Below are 19,382 nucleotides of genomic sequence, written 5' to 3'. Positions count from 1 at the left end.
TGTGGTGTAGTTGCAAAGGAAGATGTTGCTGTGTGTGTTTCAGGGGGACAGGGGTCTGCCAGGACAGGTGGGCCCAGCGGGGAAGAGAGGTTTTGTCGGTGTGATGGGATTACCGGGAAAGCCAGGAGACCTGGGAGCAAAAGGCCAAACAGTTAGCAGAGATTTATTTTAATTGGCCAAATTCCTTTAAACGACACTAATATTTGATTTTCTAATGGCTGCTATTTTATTTTTGTCAGGGGGATAGTGGTGAACAGGGCTATCAAGGGGTACTGGGCATGTTCGGCCCAAAGGTGAGTAACCAAGAACTCTTTGTTTCAAGGGTTCAACTTTTGCATTTCCAAACATCAGTCTGGAGGCTGGGCTTGGCATTTGGCAGTAGAATGTCCTAAAAGTTATATTCAGGGTTAGCCAAGGTACTTTTGTTAAGATTAAGTACCAAAAATTATCTGGAAGTCCCAATGATTATGTTGTGTTTGAGAGAATTAGGCTTCAGAGCTAAGAGTATTATTGTATAATGCCCCTGAGTGGCCTCTGCTCAGCCACAGCTGTTTTATTTTTAGCCATTTTGCACTTAAGATAAAACCAGCAGATAAAACTGCATGGAGTTTATTAGCTTATGTCTTTCAAATGAAACCCTCTGAGTGATGCCAAAAAATTACCCTGTAATGGACCTCTTTCTGAATAACTATTGTTAATGTTCAGTAGTTGATCCAACTCTGAAGCTTTTAGCAAAGATAGAAACAGTAAAATTGGGATTAAAGTGTAGAGGCTCTAAAATGTCTGGTGATTGTCTGGTAAAGCTATGGTAGTGGAGGATTTGAATTTTTAGTAGAATAAAATGTGTTGTGCCTTTGGTCACCTTAAGTCTGGAAAAAGCTATTTTTTAACTAGGAAACTTGGAGTAAAAAATGACAAAAAATCTTGCTGAAGTAGTTCTGACAATCAATGCAAGAGTAAAAAGGGTAATCTGCTCTAGTTTGTATTTAGAGGGTGTAACAAAGTTAAAACTGCATTAGAATATTGACTTCCATAAAACAATTTGTCTTATAACTTATCAAAATCAATCTGAAGAGAAAATACTTTTTATTTCCAATCATCTGATTACATCACATTGACAGAGGACATGATAATATTTGTTTAGGTTTATTTAAAATCAACACATAATTAGTTTTAGCTATGAATGAAAATGTTCAAACTAATAAACAAAATTATCAATCCGATCAGTATCAACTCGCTGCTAACAAACTGATGATCTCTCATGGATTTCTAAAATAAGAGATTTTAACCCAGATAAACTGTTTTAAAATGATCTTCCCTTCAAAGTTTGTGAATAAAAAGGTTACCTAATCCCAGCTTTAATTGAACTACACAAAATAAAGAAAAGTACGATGTAAACAATGAATAATTTAAATATAACACAGACGAAGATAGGGCAACAGGCACTGTGGAGTTTTTGGACGACTTCTGAATTCAGCTTAGTGGAAGAGTTAACTTTGGAGGGAGTTGAACAACTTACTATAAAATCAGTGTTTCTGTTTACGCATAAAGACTATACCATAACTGCTTGCACATGTGCTATCATGCAAACCAACAAGATAATAACAACCTAACTGGATCATAAACTCTTCATTTCAGATACTCTGCTGTCATTGGTGTGTTACCTTTAACTAACATGCCTCTGCTTTTAAAGTTGAAAGATTACAGTTCATATCTGATAATCTCAACATATCCTTTGCTCCATGTAGATTTCTTGTTACTTTTCCCGAGGTCTGTTTTTTAACCTGCATGTCTTTTGCACTGAGATGTGTTGATGTGTTTCCAGGGATCCCGAGGGGACATTGGCCTGGCAGGAATACAGGGACCTAAAGGACCACGAGGATTGATGGTAAGCTGATAACAAATAACAGCTTGCCAGCTCAGTGCAGTATTTCAGCCAACTCTGGGCCACTGAATTCTCCCAAACTGCACATTTGGCATGAAAAATAAGTGCGGCCTCATCAGAAGCTTCATCACATGTGTCCTTAGTCACTTACATGCCTCTGCTTTTCAGGGTGCGGTGGGAGCCTTGGGCCCCGTTGGCATCATTGGGCCCAGCGGTCATCCAGTATGTACCTCATCCCTCATCCTGTGTGCCAAGCTTTATGCGACTCCTCTCTGCCTTCCTAGCAGTGATGGAGTGATCGTCTGTTTTTTTTTCTCCTCACCAGGGACCTCAGGGTGACAAAGGAAGTCGCGGGGAGACGGTGCGTGGCGCTGTTTTGATGAATCCTTGTCTGTCTGTACTGTGAGCACAGAATAGGATACTTAGCAAGGAGACAGCACACCACTCAGCCTCCTCCTGCCCTTCAGCACTTTTCATTTCCTATTGTGTTCCGCTGTTTGTTGTTACACTCGCAGTGACACTTAGCTGCTGTGGAAATCCTGTCAGTGTGATAAATGTAGGCCTCTTGCACGTCTCTGAGCTTTTTAAGAGGTTTGTTGAACGCTCGCACACAGCATAATTTACGGGCGCTCTCTGAAAACGCCTACATTCACATCCAGGTTTGTAGTGTGAAAATTGGATTTGCTAGGTGGAATAAGATTCTTAAGTAAGAAGTTGCAACAGGCAAAAGAGTAATTTTAGCAATAAAGTACACCAGATAAAGATGGTAAGTTGTTTTTTTTTTTTTTTTAGAAATGATAAAGTTTTTCTGCCTTTATTCTTATTTCATAATCAGTTTGTTTTCTTTTTCTCCCTAAGGGGTTACCAGGACCAAATGTAAGTAGTTTTTAATATATGTACAAGAACAAAATTTATATATATTGTTATATAAAATGTAAATGTTTTAATTTTTTTATTATTTTTTTAGGGATCTCCTGGTCCTCGAGGACCACCTGGACCCCCAGTAGGTTTTCCTTTTTGCATGCTAAACATTTGAAAAATAGATAGATTATTTTCACATTCATTAATACTTCACATAGTGTCAGCTTCTCACAGTCTATAGACAACTTTCAGGTTTGTGTTGTGCACTGATTTGCAAAGCTACTAATTTCTCTGGAACTTTTCCACATTTAGCACACTAAAGACACAACTTTCAATGTATTTATATTGTAACCATTTGTCATAAACCAAGCACATTACTGTTCTGTGTTGGTTTATAAAAAAAATAAAATAAATCCTAATGTAAAATGCCACTATGTTCCTGGAAATACGTAATACTGCACCTTTAACTTGCATGCAAAATGTATGATGGAAAACTAACACTGCACTGTTACGTTCACTGACATCTAGGGATTTTCTTCTAGTGGTGGATCTGCTCCAGCTTATCAGCAACAACATAAAGTGTGTCATAACACAGTGTTACTTCACTCTTTCTCCCTGGGCTTTTATTTGTGGCTATCTGGTTTCTGTGACACACACATTGTGTGTTTTTTGGTGCTTTTGATGAATTTTTAAGAGGCAGATCAGTGTTTTTCAAACCACACAAAGGAAGCTGACAGGGACTCCCTACTTTCTTTGTTCATTTTTTCCTACTGTTTTGTGGTCAGCAAGGGAGCACAGTCTTCATAGTTTTTTGTCTACTTGTTGGGCATATTTCTTTTATTTTGTGTTAGTAAATGTGGCAATATTCTGCTGTGGGGATACTTTCCTTTAGCAGGGGCAGAGAAATTGGTCAGAGCTGATGGGCGTGTGGATGGACCGAAGCTCAGAGCAACCCTAAAAGAAAATTTGCAATAGACTTTGCAACTGGGATACAGCAACAAAGCATGTTTATGGGTCAGAATGGCCCAATCTATGTCCAAACCCAAACTGAACTGAGAATTTGTCAGAACTTAAAAACTACCGTACTATTCAAAGATGCTGTACACCCAGTATGACTGAGCTGTAGCTATTTTGCTAAACTAAACCCTCCTATAGTTAGCTTAATATCAACAAATTTTATGTTCAGAATTTATGCTTTTGTTTTTTCACTATTGAATATCAAATTTGCTACAATGAGAAATGAAGATTTAGCGCAGCATAGGTCAGCAAAACACAAACAAACTGAATTCTAATGCATGACACTGGAAATATTTGAACCTACCAAAAATATCAAACAATTATTCATTTGTCATATTCAAATCTTAGATATTGCAATGTTTTACATTAATTTTTAGGACTGACAGAAAAAAACAACAATTAAATCCTGCAATACATGATTGTAAAATAAGCTGTGAAAAATGCTTGTGCTTTTTCTAAATAAATGTGATGTTTGTCAAAACAGTTAGCAGAAATGATCAAAATCTTGATTAGATTGTTTTTAACAATGGGACATGAGGTGACCACACACTGAAATGTCTAAAATTCAGATTTTAAGATTAGATTTTATTTTCCATATGTGGAAAAATGGTACATTTTAGACACATTCTTGGTGGAAAACTATTAGAGGAATAAAAATGCAGGAGGTGAACTGTAACTGTGTTATTTGGAGCAGATAATCGTTCTTTTCAGGCCTGCTTTTGTTCTTTTGTTATCAGCTGTGTTATAGCTGGCCGCTCGTCTCCTCTGCAGTTATGGATAATTTATTTTCTATTCATGCATCATTTCCTGCACATCATTAATTTGTTTCTGCTTATCTTCATATTTAGTAAGAATAGAACGCCATAACTACTAGATTATAGATTATTATAAAGACGCTTGACACACAGTAGGAAAAAGCTAACAAGAAGAGCAGACGGGGTTGAGATTGATGTATTAATGCCTCTTTTCTTTTGCTGGTTTGAAGGGCCTTCCAATTTCTGAGCATTTACTAGTAAGTTTGTTTCTTCTCACATCATAATTTGGGGTTTAATGCTAACAAAATACAAACTAATTGTGTTTTCTGATTGCAGAGAAATGAAGCTCTCCGTCCTGCTTTGGAAAGCATCATGGATCCTCCTGCTGTTCTACAGCAAGAGGTCAGTTTCTAATTGCCATGATATGATTTTCTTCTATTATAAATTGCAGAACATTTTGACCCTAAACTGTGTAAAAACTCACATTAACACTAGAATTATCAAAGCATGGACTTGCCCATGTTAGACCAAGGCACGGAGATCTTGAAGACACTTCACCACCTCAGCACGTTGATCCACAGCCTGAAGAACCCGCTGGGAACCAGACGCAACCCGGCTCGAACCTGCCTGGACCTTTACAACTGTGAGCAGCGGATGTACGACGGTGAGAAGTCGTTTAACTGAATGTTGTGTCTATGCACCTGTTCTGTGTCAGTTAGTCAGATTTTGTTTTCTTCTGTGGTTGACTTCTTTTTGCAGGACCTTACTGGATCGATCCAAACCTTGGTTGCAGTGCAGACAGCATTGAAGTGATGTGTAACTTCACTGGTGGAGGACAAACTTGTCTGAAACCTATTACAGTTTCAAAGGTTTGAACTTCTTTGCATTCCCTCTTAACCAAATCTACAGGGCCTTCCACAATGTATTGACAAACATCAATGTTTATATGATACGTAAAGAGAATGGCTGAACTTTTTATGAAGATCTAAAAAGAGAGGCATGCATTTGTTTCCAGCCCCCTTATTCTGTTATTCCTAAATAAAATCTACAAATTTTACTTATGGTGCAATTGCAAAAAGAAAGTTATTGTTGAAATTCAACTATTTGGACATTAGAACTCTGCAAGTTGTGAAAAACCTGACATCCTACATTACTATTCACATGGTAAAAATGGTGGGATGATCTGGGTGTGGTGATGCTTTCCTTCAGGAGAGACAGGGACACTTATAAGAGATTATGGATAGATGGAGGGTGGTAAATTCAGGTCATACATGGAATAAAAGGTTGTATTGTTTTGTAGGGTCACTTTCCATTAGGACAAATATAAACGTTGAACTAGAATATTTATATTTATATTAGATTACTTTGATTTCAGTTATCTCAGATCAAAGTAATCTAATTTAGAATCTATGATATGACTTGAAAATTGATATTCAATAATGCATTTCATCCCATTTGAGCTAATTTGCAAAATGCAAAAACAAAAACTTTATACTGTGGTTACAACAATAAATTGGCTTATGCTTAATACAAATCCATGACACGTGTTTAAAATGTTTATTTGCATAAAATTCTCAAAGCATGAACTGTCTGGATTTGTCCATCACACAAAATCCAATTCAACAACACTGAAGATTGTGAAGTGACAAAATGTGAAAAAAAGCTCCTATAGGTTTGAATACTTTTACAAAGCTTTGTAGATGAAGCTGTAATGAACATTTACCACTCAGATTCTACAGAGGAAACAAGTAGGGGAATAAACACATAACTGTAATTATCCTTAAGGGACATGCTCCACATAAATCTCAAAAAGGGATATCCAACAAAAAAGCTGAAGAAGCAAAGAGTTTAAGACTGTAAATATCACTTTTGACAAACAGACGCGTAGCCTTCCAGGTTTTTGCTTTTAAGCATGCTTTTGGAACAATTTGGATGGCCTGTTTGAACAGTAAATCTAAATGTATTGCATTAAGTCTCCAGAGTTGGATACAATCAAAAGCACTCTCATCTGGAAAGTAAATCTCTTTATTTAACCTTCATCTGTTGGAGTTATTTTATCTTTAATATACAGAGTAAAATGTTTGGATTCCATAAAATTCAAAGACTTAGGCCAGCATATTTCCAGCAGAAGGAGCAAAGAAAATTATAAAAACATAAATTCATTCTTAATTCAGAATCTGTTATACAGATGTAAGTGATTCATAGAAAAACGGGTTTATTTTTATGCTTAGACCAGCAAGAATGACTTAAAACTTTGAAAAAGCAGTAGTTGATCAAATTTCTAAGTTAATTATGTCAATGCAAGATCTGTTTAAAACAGGGGTGGGCACTCCTGGCCCTAGAGGGCCGGTGTCCTGCAACTTTTAGATGTATCTCTACTTCAACACACCTGAGTCAAATAATGAGGTCATTAGCAGGACTCTGGAGAACCTGACTGCACTGAGGAGGTGATTCAGCTCTTGGATTCAGGTGTGTTGGACCAGGGAGTCATCTAAGAGTTGCAGGACAGCGGCCCTCCAGGACCAGGAGTGCCCACACCTGGTTTCAAAGAAAACACACACATTACGGTAGATCAAACTAGACCACCAACATCTGCAGTTGATTTGAATGTTGTGCTGTTTTTTAGGGGACATTATAAAAAGCTTAATGTAGCTTAATAAATACAAACATCTATTCATTTATCCATCCTTTACCTGTAACTGCTGGTCTGTGCCGCGTTACGGTGAGACAGGACACAGGACAAACAAACATGCACACACACTCACAATTTCAGAGACCATTTGACTTAAGAGGGATTGTTTTGGACTGTTGGAGGAGGCCAAAGTATCCAAGCACAAGCTTTTGGGACGAAATGCAAACTGCAGAAATACCTCAGGAATTCAAACCCAGAATGTTGTAGCTGCACAGCAACAGTGGAAACAACTGCTGGCATTTTCTCCCTGAATCCAAACAACAATCAACAATTACTAAATCTCTCTTGAACACAAAATGAAGGCCTGGCAAAAAAGCTAAAATGAAGCTCATAGATGATAGAATATTTTACATTAAGTTCTATATTCCAAGGACAAAAGCTGAGTGTTGCTTTATGCTTCAGAGTTTATTTACATATAAATTATTTATCTGTTGGTGAAGAGCAATAACTGCTACAAATAGAGTTATCATCGGTGGCTGTGTTGAGCATGCAAATATATGTTTGTTTTTTGCTTACAGACTGTGACCTTACAAAAGGCATAATGTAAGACGATATCTATAGGGCATATCCTTTGACATTTTTCACTCTTTGTGAATTCATTTGATAGATCAACAGAAAGAAGTGTTGGACAATTGTTAAGTGCAAGAATTCCACACTTTATACATTCACAAATGTATAAAGTGTGGAGACCAGAACCAATGAGGCAGTAGTTTATAGAACCATGTTTAACTGTGGATCTTTTTGAGGTATGCATCTGCCATCTTTGCATAGTGAAAGGCCAAAATTTGAGCCCATTCTTTGTAAAATAGTTCAAGCTCAGTCAGAATATATTGAAGGTATTTTCAGCAATTTTCAGCAGGAATTTTCAAGTCATGCCACTGAATCTCAGTTGGGCTTCGATGGAGACCTTAACTGGCCCATTTTTAATACAATTGCTTTGATCTAAACTACTCGGTTACATCTCCAGCTGTATGTTTAAAAGCTCTTCTTGGTTTGCATTCAATCTAGGTAGGTGTCCATGTCTTGGTAGGTCTGCAGTTGTGCCAAACTATTTTCATTTTTAGACTTTGGCTTGCAGATATGAAGTTTAACACATTAATAACTAAACCTTCTCCCTGATGTGTCTGCTGTATCGTTTGGTCTTCATGATGCTATTTGTTCTCTAATGGTCTTAAGAAACCTTTGAGGCCTTCAGTTGTATTGAAAGTGAGATTTATTTACACAAAGGCAGACATTGTTAATAATTAGGTAATGTATGAAGGGAATTGATATTCAATAATGCATTTCATCCCATTTGACTGAGCTTGAACAAATTTGCAAAAAAATTAGCTCAATGACTTGGAGGCATCAGAGTGAAGAGGTTTAACAAAAAAGGCACAGCAGTGATTGAGAAATTTTAGAGAGCTCTGATTTGTGTTTTCGGTCTCCTTAGCTTTTTCCAGGCAAATAATGACAAAAAACGTAATGTGATCTGATAACCACAAAATCTTTTTTTTTTTTTTTTCCCACATTAGAGCTCATTTCAAGACGTGTCCATGTTTTAGTACTAAAATATCCTTTTTGATACACTAAACCACGTTAATCAGTCTGAAGTGTTCCAGATTGTTTTCATTGTCTTCCAGTTTTTCAGTACTGGTCATATGTTTTCTCTGTAGTTGGAAATTGGAGTGGGTCGAATCCAGATGAATTTTATCCACCTGCTGAGCACCGAGGCTGTGCAGCACATCATAATTCACTGCCTCAACGCCTCTGTGTGGGCCGAAGGTCCCACCCAGCAGCCTTCACCCAGGTCTGTAAGCTTCAAGGCCTGGACCGGGGAGGAGATCCAGGCGGGGGACCTTCTGGAGCCTCAGATACCCAGAGACGACTGCTGCGTATGACTCTTTTTATTAACACGTTGTACATAGATTGACAGTAACAATGTGATGACCTTTCTAACATTAAATAATTACTGATGAATGTCTAAAGCTGTAAATTGGGATACTCATGTGTAAACATTGATGGTTCATTTAACAGATCACTGCCTGCACAGTCTACTGCGGACCAAACTGATGAGCGTTTTGTTCTGATGCTGTGCTGTGACAACAACTATAGCTAATTTGTGATAATGCTGATGTTTATGCATATAAATAAGTTTGTGGTCTTAATAGCTACAGTAGTGGAGATGTTTAGACTTCTAATAAAGTTCCTCAGATCCCTCATTGTGCTCCTTACTTTGGTTCAAATAACCCCAATATTAAAACTTTAGTAATCAGCTTTAATTACTAAAAGTTAAATTGCTGCCTAAATTGTGTGATGAGATGCATGATTCTCAAATTAACTGATTTTGGTTCACATTCAATATAGTATGGCTGATTAAGGTCAAGGATTTAACTTTCACAAATTTATTCAGCAGCAACCCTTATATATGAAGCATTTTCAAAGCTTTTCCTGCACACAGTTGAAGTTAATTTTGTTTCTGCTTTTGCCTTTCATCTTCAGAGAAAACAAACGTTTTGGAAAGCTCCCTTCAGGGTTAAGATTTTCATTAATTCTTGTTTGCAGTATTGATGTCTAGACAGGAAAACAAGAGACTTTTGGCAAGTTTGCAGTGCAATCGCCTTTGTTTACAGGAGGTGATTCCTTTGGTGCAGAAGCGGGCAGTATAATTGTTTTTTTGCAATCAACCATAAAACACAAAGAAGTAAAAGATGGAAAGGGTCTGTTAGCTTGGCAGCTGCTGACAGCATTTGAGTTTAGTTTTTTATTGTGTTTTTGCATTTTTACGTGGACAGACTTTATGAGAAACAATCCTCTATAAGGAAGACATATTTAAGAAGGAAAGGGAAAGGTTGTTTTAAAAAATACCTTCTGTAGGACTGGCTCAACTAAAAGTCATAAACTAAGCAATTTCCCATCCATTTTATTGCTAACCAGTAAACAATAGCTTTTTAATTGGATACATAAATAGATAAAACATTAGACATTTTTACCAGTTTGTGCATGAATGAAACATAATGCAGCTTTTAAAGTGATTCTGCTAGACCATTTTAGATAGCTGAGCTGAACCACAATTTTAGCCTTTCATAGAAATGCACCAATTATATTGATATCAAGTAACATGGCGTTTTCTTTGATAGAGATACTAGTTTTGAATTGAATAAAAAAAAAATGAACAAAAAAAACAAATGATCTCCTTTTTCATTTCAATTAGAAATGGCAGAATGCATTAAGCTGCAACTTTAATCTAATGTTTGTCTCTGCTAACACAAAGCTGGCTTCCCAGCAGCAGGCTCCTGCACAATAACAGAAACTGGGGCAGAGAGGCAATTAGTATGACTTAAATCTTTTGATAGTTGGGTCTTGGTTTTTTTGTCTTATTTTGGTTTATTTAGCTAAAGTCAGAGCCAGGGGAGAGACATACTTATCAATAACAGGTCTCCACTAAGAAAGAAATACAGTCACTCTTCACTGTATTGGCCACTTTGCTAGGACGAGGTTGGATCCCCATTTTTGTATCAATTTTTCTTAATTCTTCATTTGGATAGATTCTAAAGTGTTAAAAACATTCTTCAGAGATTTCGGTGCACAATGACATAAAAATGCAGTTCCTACAGATTTGTAAGCTGATCCATGATGGGAGTTTCCTCTTCCACCACATCCCAGTTACATCCCAAATACTTTTTTTGAAGCAAGGAGAAGTTGTGCTCACTTTGAGTTCTCCAGAAAACATATGCCATTCACGCCTGTGCTCATTTGAACTTCTCTGTTCATCTGGAAGGTTTTCACAACTCTTTATTTTTTGAAACATTTTGTGCTACAGCTTTATTACAAATTGTTTCAAATTTATCCCTTTTATCTTTAGAATGTTTTATTAAATTGAAACCAAGAAATCAGATTTATGATCATATTCACAGCCTTTACTTACACTTTCTTGATCCACTTTTGGCAGCAATTACAACCTCAAGTCTTTTTGAATATGATAGCACAAGCTTAGCTCACCGATCTGTAAGCAATTTGGCCCGTTCTACTTTGCAGAACTTCTCAAGCTCCATTAAACCCTGAGATCTCCACCATGTGCTTTGTGCACCCTGGAGCAGGTTTTGATCCAGGATATCTCCGTCTTGAATACTTTCTGGATGCACAGTACAAAAAGCAAAGGGATCATTTCCACTGGAAACTGTTACCTGGTAGCTCTGTTCATTATTCAGTGACTGGTGATATTTTAATAGAAAGGCAGGCTGTAAGAAAAGCTGATCAAATTTAGATCTACTCCACTTGCATTAATCTCTGGAGTAGAAATCAGAAATGTGCCTCCACTTTCAATATTCCTGTAGAAAAGGTAGAACTGAATTTTTGCCATCATTTTGTCTTCTGCCTCATGTGTTGTTATATAATTGTGTCTTTCAGATCAGAGATGGACGCTGGCATCAGACCCACTTCATCTTCCAGAGCCAAGACCCAACTTTGCTTCCCATCATAGATGTGCACAATTTGCCAACCACAGAGCCTGGTGCGCGGTTTCACCTCGAGGTTGGACCTGTTTGCTTCCTGTAGCGCCGACTCTGAACACTTCACAAAGGAGCGACTGCATTAAAGCTTTGAAACGGAGGAAGAACATCAAAGATTTTGTACTTTAAAAAACAATGAGACTCTCCACCCTCCCTATGAAAAATGCTTGGACTGCAAAATAAAAACAAGACAAAAACAACAGCAGGGACACTATAAAAAGACAGCTCATTGAAATGGCAGAGATAAAACTTCTGGCCCAACTGAAAACAAAGACTTGGTTGTGTGATACAAGAGCTGGTTGCTTCCTTCAGAAAAATAAGATGAGCATCTTAAACTTGTCATCTCTGAAACCTTGTTGTATATTTTCATTCGTGGTCTGATGAACCGTTCTGCGAAAAACTGTACAGAAATATGGAAATTATACATCTTGAAATGAAACTATTTATAGATGTAAATGTACTCTATACTGTGCGTTGAAGTGCAATTGCTATAGTTTGTGACTTGTAGGGATATACAGTCATATCACCCATTCAGGTATCCAGTGTTACTCCAGGAATTTTTGCGTGAGCCTCAATTAGCAGCTCGGTGATGAGTGTTTGTGCAGGTATGTTCACAGTGTTGTGTGGCACTTTTAGTGCAAACGTGGAGCAAAGATGTCAGAAATGCTACCTCGCTCTGCACCGCTCAACTCGACGCAAACTGAAGCCACGACCTGATCTAATCTGGGACAACATAGAGGTGACACCTGGTGCTGAAGCTGTTCACACTCTGGGGATAAACTCATGTCAGGGCTCATCCGAGCTATCTCTGTGCTTTAAAAGGGAAGAATGTAAAGTATACACACACACACAAAATTTCTTGAAGTATCATCTTGACAGTTTAACGATTATTTGTATAATTTTCAACACCATAAGTTAAGTTTTTCTTGTCAAAATGTAAGTTTATTATCTGCAACCATTTAGTATCAATAATTTCTATTTAAAACTTATTTAAATATTCATTAGCTCTCCACCTCAGAAGCAGGTACCAGCGCTTTTAAGGTTATTTAAGATGCAACAAATATGATTGGTCTCACCAGTCTGTGAACTCAGAGGATTTCTAACATGACAGAATACAATGTAAATCTCAGTTTTTGTTGTGTGAACAATCTTTTTTTAATGCTGAATAAAGTTTTAATGACTCCACAGGTCATTGAGATAAAGTGTGAAACTCTTTAGAAACAGCTTTTATATAATACATGTTTTGACCAGATAAAATAATTTAAGTACAATTTTTCAAAGAATATGAAAAACACGACTCAATGATCCTCAGTGTTAAATATCCAAGTTTACATGAAGTTGTAAACTTGCATAGTAAAAAGGTTTTAGAGAAAATATTTTTTTAAAATACAATGAGTATGCTATATAGCACTCATTTTCCTATTTTTAATGAGCCAACTGTATGAAAAACAAAAAAGGTCACAAAGCCCTATTGATATATTGTCAGCTGCAAATGTTAGATTTACAATAAATTCTTTAATGCTATACCTTTAACATATTAACTGACAAAATGTTATTACATCCAACAATATTACACTTTATTACATTCTCGATGGCCAAAATGGTTACATTATTTGCAGACATTAAATGACTCTAAATTACTATAATACGTCTACTTTTCCTTCCTGGCTTCAGTGATAAAACAAACAAACCAACAAAAAACTCACTGAGACGCTTTATTCAAACTGCCTTTATTCTCAGGCCTTTGCAGGTTAACATCCCTCATCTTGGGCACATGGCATGGCGACCCCCATCAACCGGTAGGTTCACTCCAGTGATGAAGCTGGCAGCGTCGGACGCCAGGAAGGCAATGCTGTGCGCCACCTCTTCCACCTCACCCGGCCGGCCAAGGGCGTGCGTCTGCTTGCACTTTTCAAGAAACTGCGGATGGAAGGTCAACAAGGATGTTTGGATGTGTGAAGAGTGTTGGGCAAATTCATGTAACAATGAAATCCAATTCAGACTGTAACGGCTAATGTTTTTAATAATCAAGTATTTGTTAGAACGTATAATAAATGAAGCATGAATAAACTACAATTGACTGTTATGAGCCCTAATATTTAATCAAACAACTGACCAATTCCATTCATTGCTTTTTATGATCTTGTGACTTGAACCGGTCAGGAAAAGAAGTGCTACAACTACTGACTGTTTTACACAGCTTTTCTTAATTTACAACATAGTATAATAAATCTGTTTTAACAGTGGAGCTTGCAGGCCAATTTGCACAGATTGTAATTTGAAATTTGTTTCAAAAAAGCCTACATCAGGAAAAACAGACACCAAGTGCATAAAAGGCTGTCTGTTTAAAAGTCCCTCATACAAAATCGGCTCAGTTCGACCAGCATTTGTTGTTTTATTACCTGGGTGTACTGGTCCTCATCCAGCCCAGCTCTTCTGTGGACATCTGTGATAATCACTCCAGGACTAGAGATTAAAACACAAATACAGAATAAACATCTTATAACAGAACGGACGATTTAGTTCTGTGAAAGTAAGAATTTCAGAAAAAGAAATAGCAAGAGCTTCCAGTCACTTACCAGACAGAGTTTACTCTAACTTGCTTCGATGCCAGCTCTACAGGTAAAATGAAGCAGCCATATAATGCTCAGTACATGTGAGTACAGTGCAGTACATTAAAAACAATATTTATCTTACCAAGAGCTGTACAACGTGTAAACTGGTCAATGGCGGATTTGGACATGCAGTAAGCCAACACACCAGGGAACTGAAAAGAACAAACATCTCAATTTTCACAACGTTTAAAACAAAACATATGATGCACATGATTTACAGTGTTTCCATTAACAGTTTGCATCCCGATGGATGAACTTTATCAATCCCTCCACAGGAAGATGAATAAACAACTCACAGATCTCTGTCCATTCACACTGGAAACATTGACGATGGAGCCTTTGGTCCTGATCAGGTGGGGTACACAGAGCTGAGTCAGGTGGTAGACCGATCTGATCAGGGAAACAGAAAAGATATAGTCCTGGAAAATCAGCTTAAGATTCAAATATGAAGTCACTATCATCTAAAAGAGGGTCTAAAATGTCAGATTCCTTGTCAGCAAGGATATTATTGCTGAAGGGAAAATAATCCCACATCTGTGACTGGATTCAGTAGTGTGATAACAGCAATATCACACCTGCCCACTAACATTCACACGATTTGTGTCAGGCGGCTTTTTGCTGCTGCCGAGATCTGATGTTTGTGTTGAATTAATGCTGTTTGTGAAGCTGTGGGTAAAGGAAATGTTTTTTTGTTACAACATGCTGTTTTCTTTCAATGTTCACCTTCATTTAACACACAAATTGAATTGATGTTCTAGAAAGTGTGATAAATGAGATAAAAGAGAGAGAAAACACATCAAATGCTACTCCAAAGGTCTCTTTGTCCTTCAATTCAGTTCACTTTAGTTTATAGCACTCATTCACAACAACAATTGTCTCAAGCTAAAACATTTGTAGTTTATATATAAAAATACGGATTCAAACAGGATCACTGGCCCTGGAGTACTTTCTATGTTAAGGGACAAACAAGTTCAAGTGTTTTATATATACAGAGAACAGATTGAGTTACAGACAGCAATAGCTCAGGCCCTATTGTCAAATGGTGTCACAGCTAAAAAGAAATGCTATGGATGAAATAATATGCTATACAGAGGGAAAACATAACAGAAACGTAACAGAAGCTATAACCTCAAATAATGAGTAATTGGAGAGTAGTAGGAAAAGGTGGTACAGTGAGGAAACATGATTATACTGGAATGACTGGAATTGATATGAATGTTTTTCAGCCAGAGTCCCGACCTAAATCTGACAGAGAATATGTGGAAGAACTTATAGTCGAATAAAAATGGTCAAAATGTCACTGGAAACATCCAAGAAGGTGTTTGTGATTATATTTCCAGTAATTATTTAGAAAGGTATGAGTAATTTTAGACATATAATTTTCAGTTTGTTAATATAGAACATTAGAAATGTGTAATGTAACCCAAAGCTCCTAACGACAAATATAATCTTATGTTACTTCTGGTCAGAAACAAACTTATTGCTGATTAAAAGATCTTTTATTTTGGGGGGCTTAACCCTATTTTATGCTACTGGAGAAAAATAATCTATTAAAAAAGCAAAAGACTTTAAAAAGGTTCATTTATCTAGAGAAAGTAGTAATATGTTTTTAGATTTAATGTCCTATTACAAATAGTCATAGCCAATAGTCAACAATTACAAAACAGACATGCAAGATTGGAAAAAACAATAGATCAAATTAAAATTTACTAAGTTGCTTAATACGGTGGGTACACCATCAAAAACATTTTCAAGACGTTTTACATTACATTTGCATAATAGCAGTTCTTCACCTTTCAATAAATAAATACATGTAAGACTAAAAAGGCTGCTTCACGGTGGGAAAATAATTCAGGACAGGGCTTTTTCTTTTTTATAAAGTCACAGATGCCACAATTATCCCTGCCTCTAACAGTCTCTTAAAATAAACATAATTAAATCATTATTATTATCTATACTTCAAATGTTTCAGCTGATTAGATTCTTTTAATTAGTAATCCAAAACTGTTTTTATCTGGGGTGTAAATGTAAAACTACAGAGACCTTTTTTTTTTAACATTTTTGAATGGAATTGGAAGACATTTAAGAATTTGTTTTATCTAAAGAAGTGAAAATTGTATTTCTTATATGCCTTTTCAAATTACAATTTAAAGGGTTAGTTCACCTGATTCATTTACACTAAACTGATAAGGTAAAGCCCTCCCCACACTCTTCTACTACAGAATGTTTTAATATAACATAGATGTATAATTAATGCAAGAGGAATCAAGTGATGACAGTTTGGATGCTGAGGAAAAATTAGACTAAACCTATTAGGTTACAAGCAACATGAAAGAACATTTTTTGAGAGAAGTGAGAAGATTTTTTTCTTGTAGTTTTAAAACTGTAAAACATGCGATACAAAAATACCAAATGCTAAACTACAAATTTCCCCCTAGACTCATCATCTGACATATAAAGGAGAACACAAGAAAGAAAAACAACTGAAACCAATCAGATTACTCCTGAGAGTCATTCTTTTAATAATCAAGAAGGCAATAAAAATATTTTTGCCCAGAGCTGCAGCTGCAGCAGTAACAACTCAAGGAGAAATAATGAATTTTTATCACATGGAAAACAGAAACACAAGGTTATGGTTAAAAAACTGTCTTTTTTTCTCCTAAATTGTATTCATAATTCTTCAAATGATGTGAAACTTTCATATTATAATGAAGGTAATCTATTAACGCCTAATGGGATTTTTTTTTTTCAACTGTACTCAATGGCTGCACATAATCAAAAACAGCATTAGGAGTTCATACAATAAAGATACAAATTTCCATTATTCTTTCAAGGTGCATGAAAGAAAATTAAATAATGATTAAAACCTTTTTGCTTCCAGTAATTGTTACAGACATTTGTGCTTCCCTCTGCTGAAAAGCTTTCTGAAGATGCAGATTTCATCTTGATTATTGACTAGGGAATATCTGTGTTTGACTTGCCAGGAAACACATGGAAACCCAATAGTGATTATATGGAAAGTTTTTCAATAAGAGGATGAGATAAGCTGGACACAACAATGCAGGCGAGCTAAAGTATGCTATTAAACCATCCGGTGCTTCCTTAGCACCCCATGTACCGATCTGTTTTACTCCTTCAGCTAGTTTAGTGAAATAAATAAACTTTTTTTATGATATTTGAAACTGACCAAAACCCATCTGTATTTTGTAGAAAATCACATGGGCTCTTATAACAAGCAGTCCAAAATAAAATTGTTGCATTTTAAATCTTACAATTCCAAATGTATTGAAACATGAAATCTGTAAGCAGGAATATCTGATGGCTGAAGGTTTCAGCCATCAGATATTGTAGATTAAAGACCACTCTGGGAGAAACACATAAAGTGTATTATTAGAAACAATCAGCATAAAAATCAGACAAACTCATTAGGTATGCGACACAACAGACAAGGCTGAAAATAAATATTAAATGGCTTTGAGGCCCCTCAGAAAGCTCTGGAATAAAGAGGAATAGCAGTGCAGAGAAAAGTGCAGCAAAGCATAAAACACTGTTTAAACTCTACCTACAGACAAAACTTCTAAATTATCAAAATAACTAAAAGCAGCTGCCTTGCAGGCACCCTGAGGTCACATAAACTGGACTAACGTGTTGAAGCATCTTTTGGTTGGACCTTACAAAATTACCTATTTAAGACACACACAAAAAAAAAAATCAACATCAGATTGATTTTAATCTCATGAGAAACGTTCCTTTTGCAACATCTAAATCACTGTGGAACTGAGTATCACAAATTTCTGAGTATCTGTGATCCGAGTTTCACAGATTGAGTTAATTCAATCTGTGAAACTCGGATCACAGATTGAGTGACAAATGTCGGAATGTCACCATTCCGACATTTCACTCGGAATGGTGAATCAGTTGTAGATCATTCAGAGAGTTTTCATTCAAACAACCCCAGACTGATTAGAGATTTTAACAATGCATTTCTATGTATTTTGTACACAGAAATATAAATCCAAAATTGAGTTGAGCTGACTTTCTAAATATATATTTGTTCTACATTCAAATGCATTTGAATGGTGTCTCCTGTGAATCCTACCTGACGTTAACATTCATGACCTTGTCATACTGAGCTAGGTCTGAGGTCTCAATGCTGCCCATAGCCAGGATGCCAGCGCTGTTGACCAGGACATCCAGCCGGCCAAAGCGGTTAATGGTTTGTTCCACAGTCTTCCTCACTGTGTCTTCATCAGTCAGGTCTCCAGGAACAAGCAGAGGCTGTAGAAGAAAACTGACACTATATTATTATTCATTTCACAAAAAAGACAATTAAAATTTTACACTTGCAGTAAAATATATATTTTTTTACAATACAAACCTGAAGCAGAAAGATTTAGTTATGGTGAATTAGTTGTAGATCATTCAGAGAGTTTTCATTCATAAAAACTCTGATAAGCAATAAATATGTCTAACAAATACTGAAACCCTAGCCAATCTGCTCATATTTACTAAATATTGGCTAATTCTCGGGGCTATAAACGGAAATTGTTTAAATGCACCTGTTATACTTTTGGCTCAATGCATATTTGTACACAGATCCTAGGAAAAGAGTGTACCTCAGCAGCGCCACATTCGACGCACTGCTTGGCTACTTTCTGCAGGTTTTGCAAGTCTCGGCCGTTCAGAGCCAACAGAGCTCCGAGTTTAGCGAACAGCACGCTGGTACCAGCCCCGATCCCCGAGCTGGCTCCCGTTATCAGGGACACCTTCCCCCTCAGTGATGACACCTACAAAAAAAAAAAAAAAAAAAAAAACAACAACAAGAAGAAAAACACCAACATAGACACTGAAACTTTCAGGTGACTCTGTACACAAAGGTAAACAAACATGCAGAAGGAAGCTTTTCATCAACTGCATTTAACGAAAAACGCGAATTAACCATCTTAAAGTACGACTCACTTTAAACGCGTCTTCTGAAGCCATTTTTGAACGTTTTGCTTGTGTCTATGCTATGGTTTCTATTCCATGACCAGCAAGGTCTGTCCACCACTGATGACGTAATATGAC

General features: G+C 36.6%; 2 protein-coding genes across 2 annotated transcripts in view; one reads left to right on the top strand and one right to left on the bottom strand.

Moving 5' to 3' along the window:
- col27a1b (collagen, type XXVII, alpha 1b) overlaps positions 1–13,282 on the top strand; it is a 79,495-nt gene extending 66,213 nt beyond the window's left edge. Inside the window, exons 50-62 of the mRNA XM_044112034.1 lie at positions 44–151; positions 240–293; positions 1,826–1,888; positions 2,054–2,107; positions 2,211–2,246; positions 2,744–2,761; positions 2,853–2,888; positions 4,749–4,775; positions 4,855–4,920; positions 5,014–5,182; positions 5,278–5,387; positions 8,866–9,084; positions 11,600–13,282. Of these exons, the coding sequence (XP_043967969.1) occupies positions 44–151; positions 240–293; positions 1,826–1,888; positions 2,054–2,107; positions 2,211–2,246; positions 2,744–2,761; positions 2,853–2,888; positions 4,749–4,775; positions 4,855–4,920; positions 5,014–5,182; positions 5,278–5,387; positions 8,866–9,084; positions 11,600–11,746 (1,107 nt within the window). The 3' untranslated portion in view covers positions 11,747–13,282. The remainder of the gene's footprint in view (positions 1–43; positions 152–239; positions 294–1,825; positions 1,889–2,053; positions 2,108–2,210; positions 2,247–2,743; positions 2,762–2,852; positions 2,889–4,748; positions 4,776–4,854; positions 4,921–5,013; positions 5,183–5,277; positions 5,388–8,865; positions 9,085–11,599) is intronic.
- Positions 13,283–13,414: 132 nt separating this feature from the next.
- zgc:101858 (uncharacterized protein LOC449555 homolog) lies at positions 13,415–19,382 on the bottom strand. Its single transcript, XM_044112035.1, has 8 exons — positions 19,275–19,382; positions 18,932–19,102; positions 18,415–18,593; positions 14,612–14,705; positions 14,398–14,467; positions 14,280–14,316; positions 14,103–14,166; positions 13,415–13,620 (listed from the first exon to the last, which is right to left on the bottom strand). Exons 1-8 carry the CDS (start codon positions 19,296–19,298, stop codon positions 13,462–13,464), a joined length of 798 nt encoding a protein of 265 aa, XP_043967970.1. The 5' UTR covers positions 19,299–19,382; the 3' UTR covers positions 13,415–13,461.

The sequence above is a fragment of the Gambusia affinis genome, linkage group LG03 (genome assembly GCF_019740435.1).
Source record: "Gambusia affinis linkage group LG03, SWU_Gaff_1.0, whole genome shotgun sequence".
In the NCBI taxonomy this organism is placed as follows: domain Eukaryota; kingdom Metazoa; phylum Chordata; class Actinopteri; order Cyprinodontiformes; family Poeciliidae; genus Gambusia; species Gambusia affinis.
Note: the sequence above shows the minus strand (reverse complement) of the source record. Positions and strands in the feature narration are given on the sequence as shown.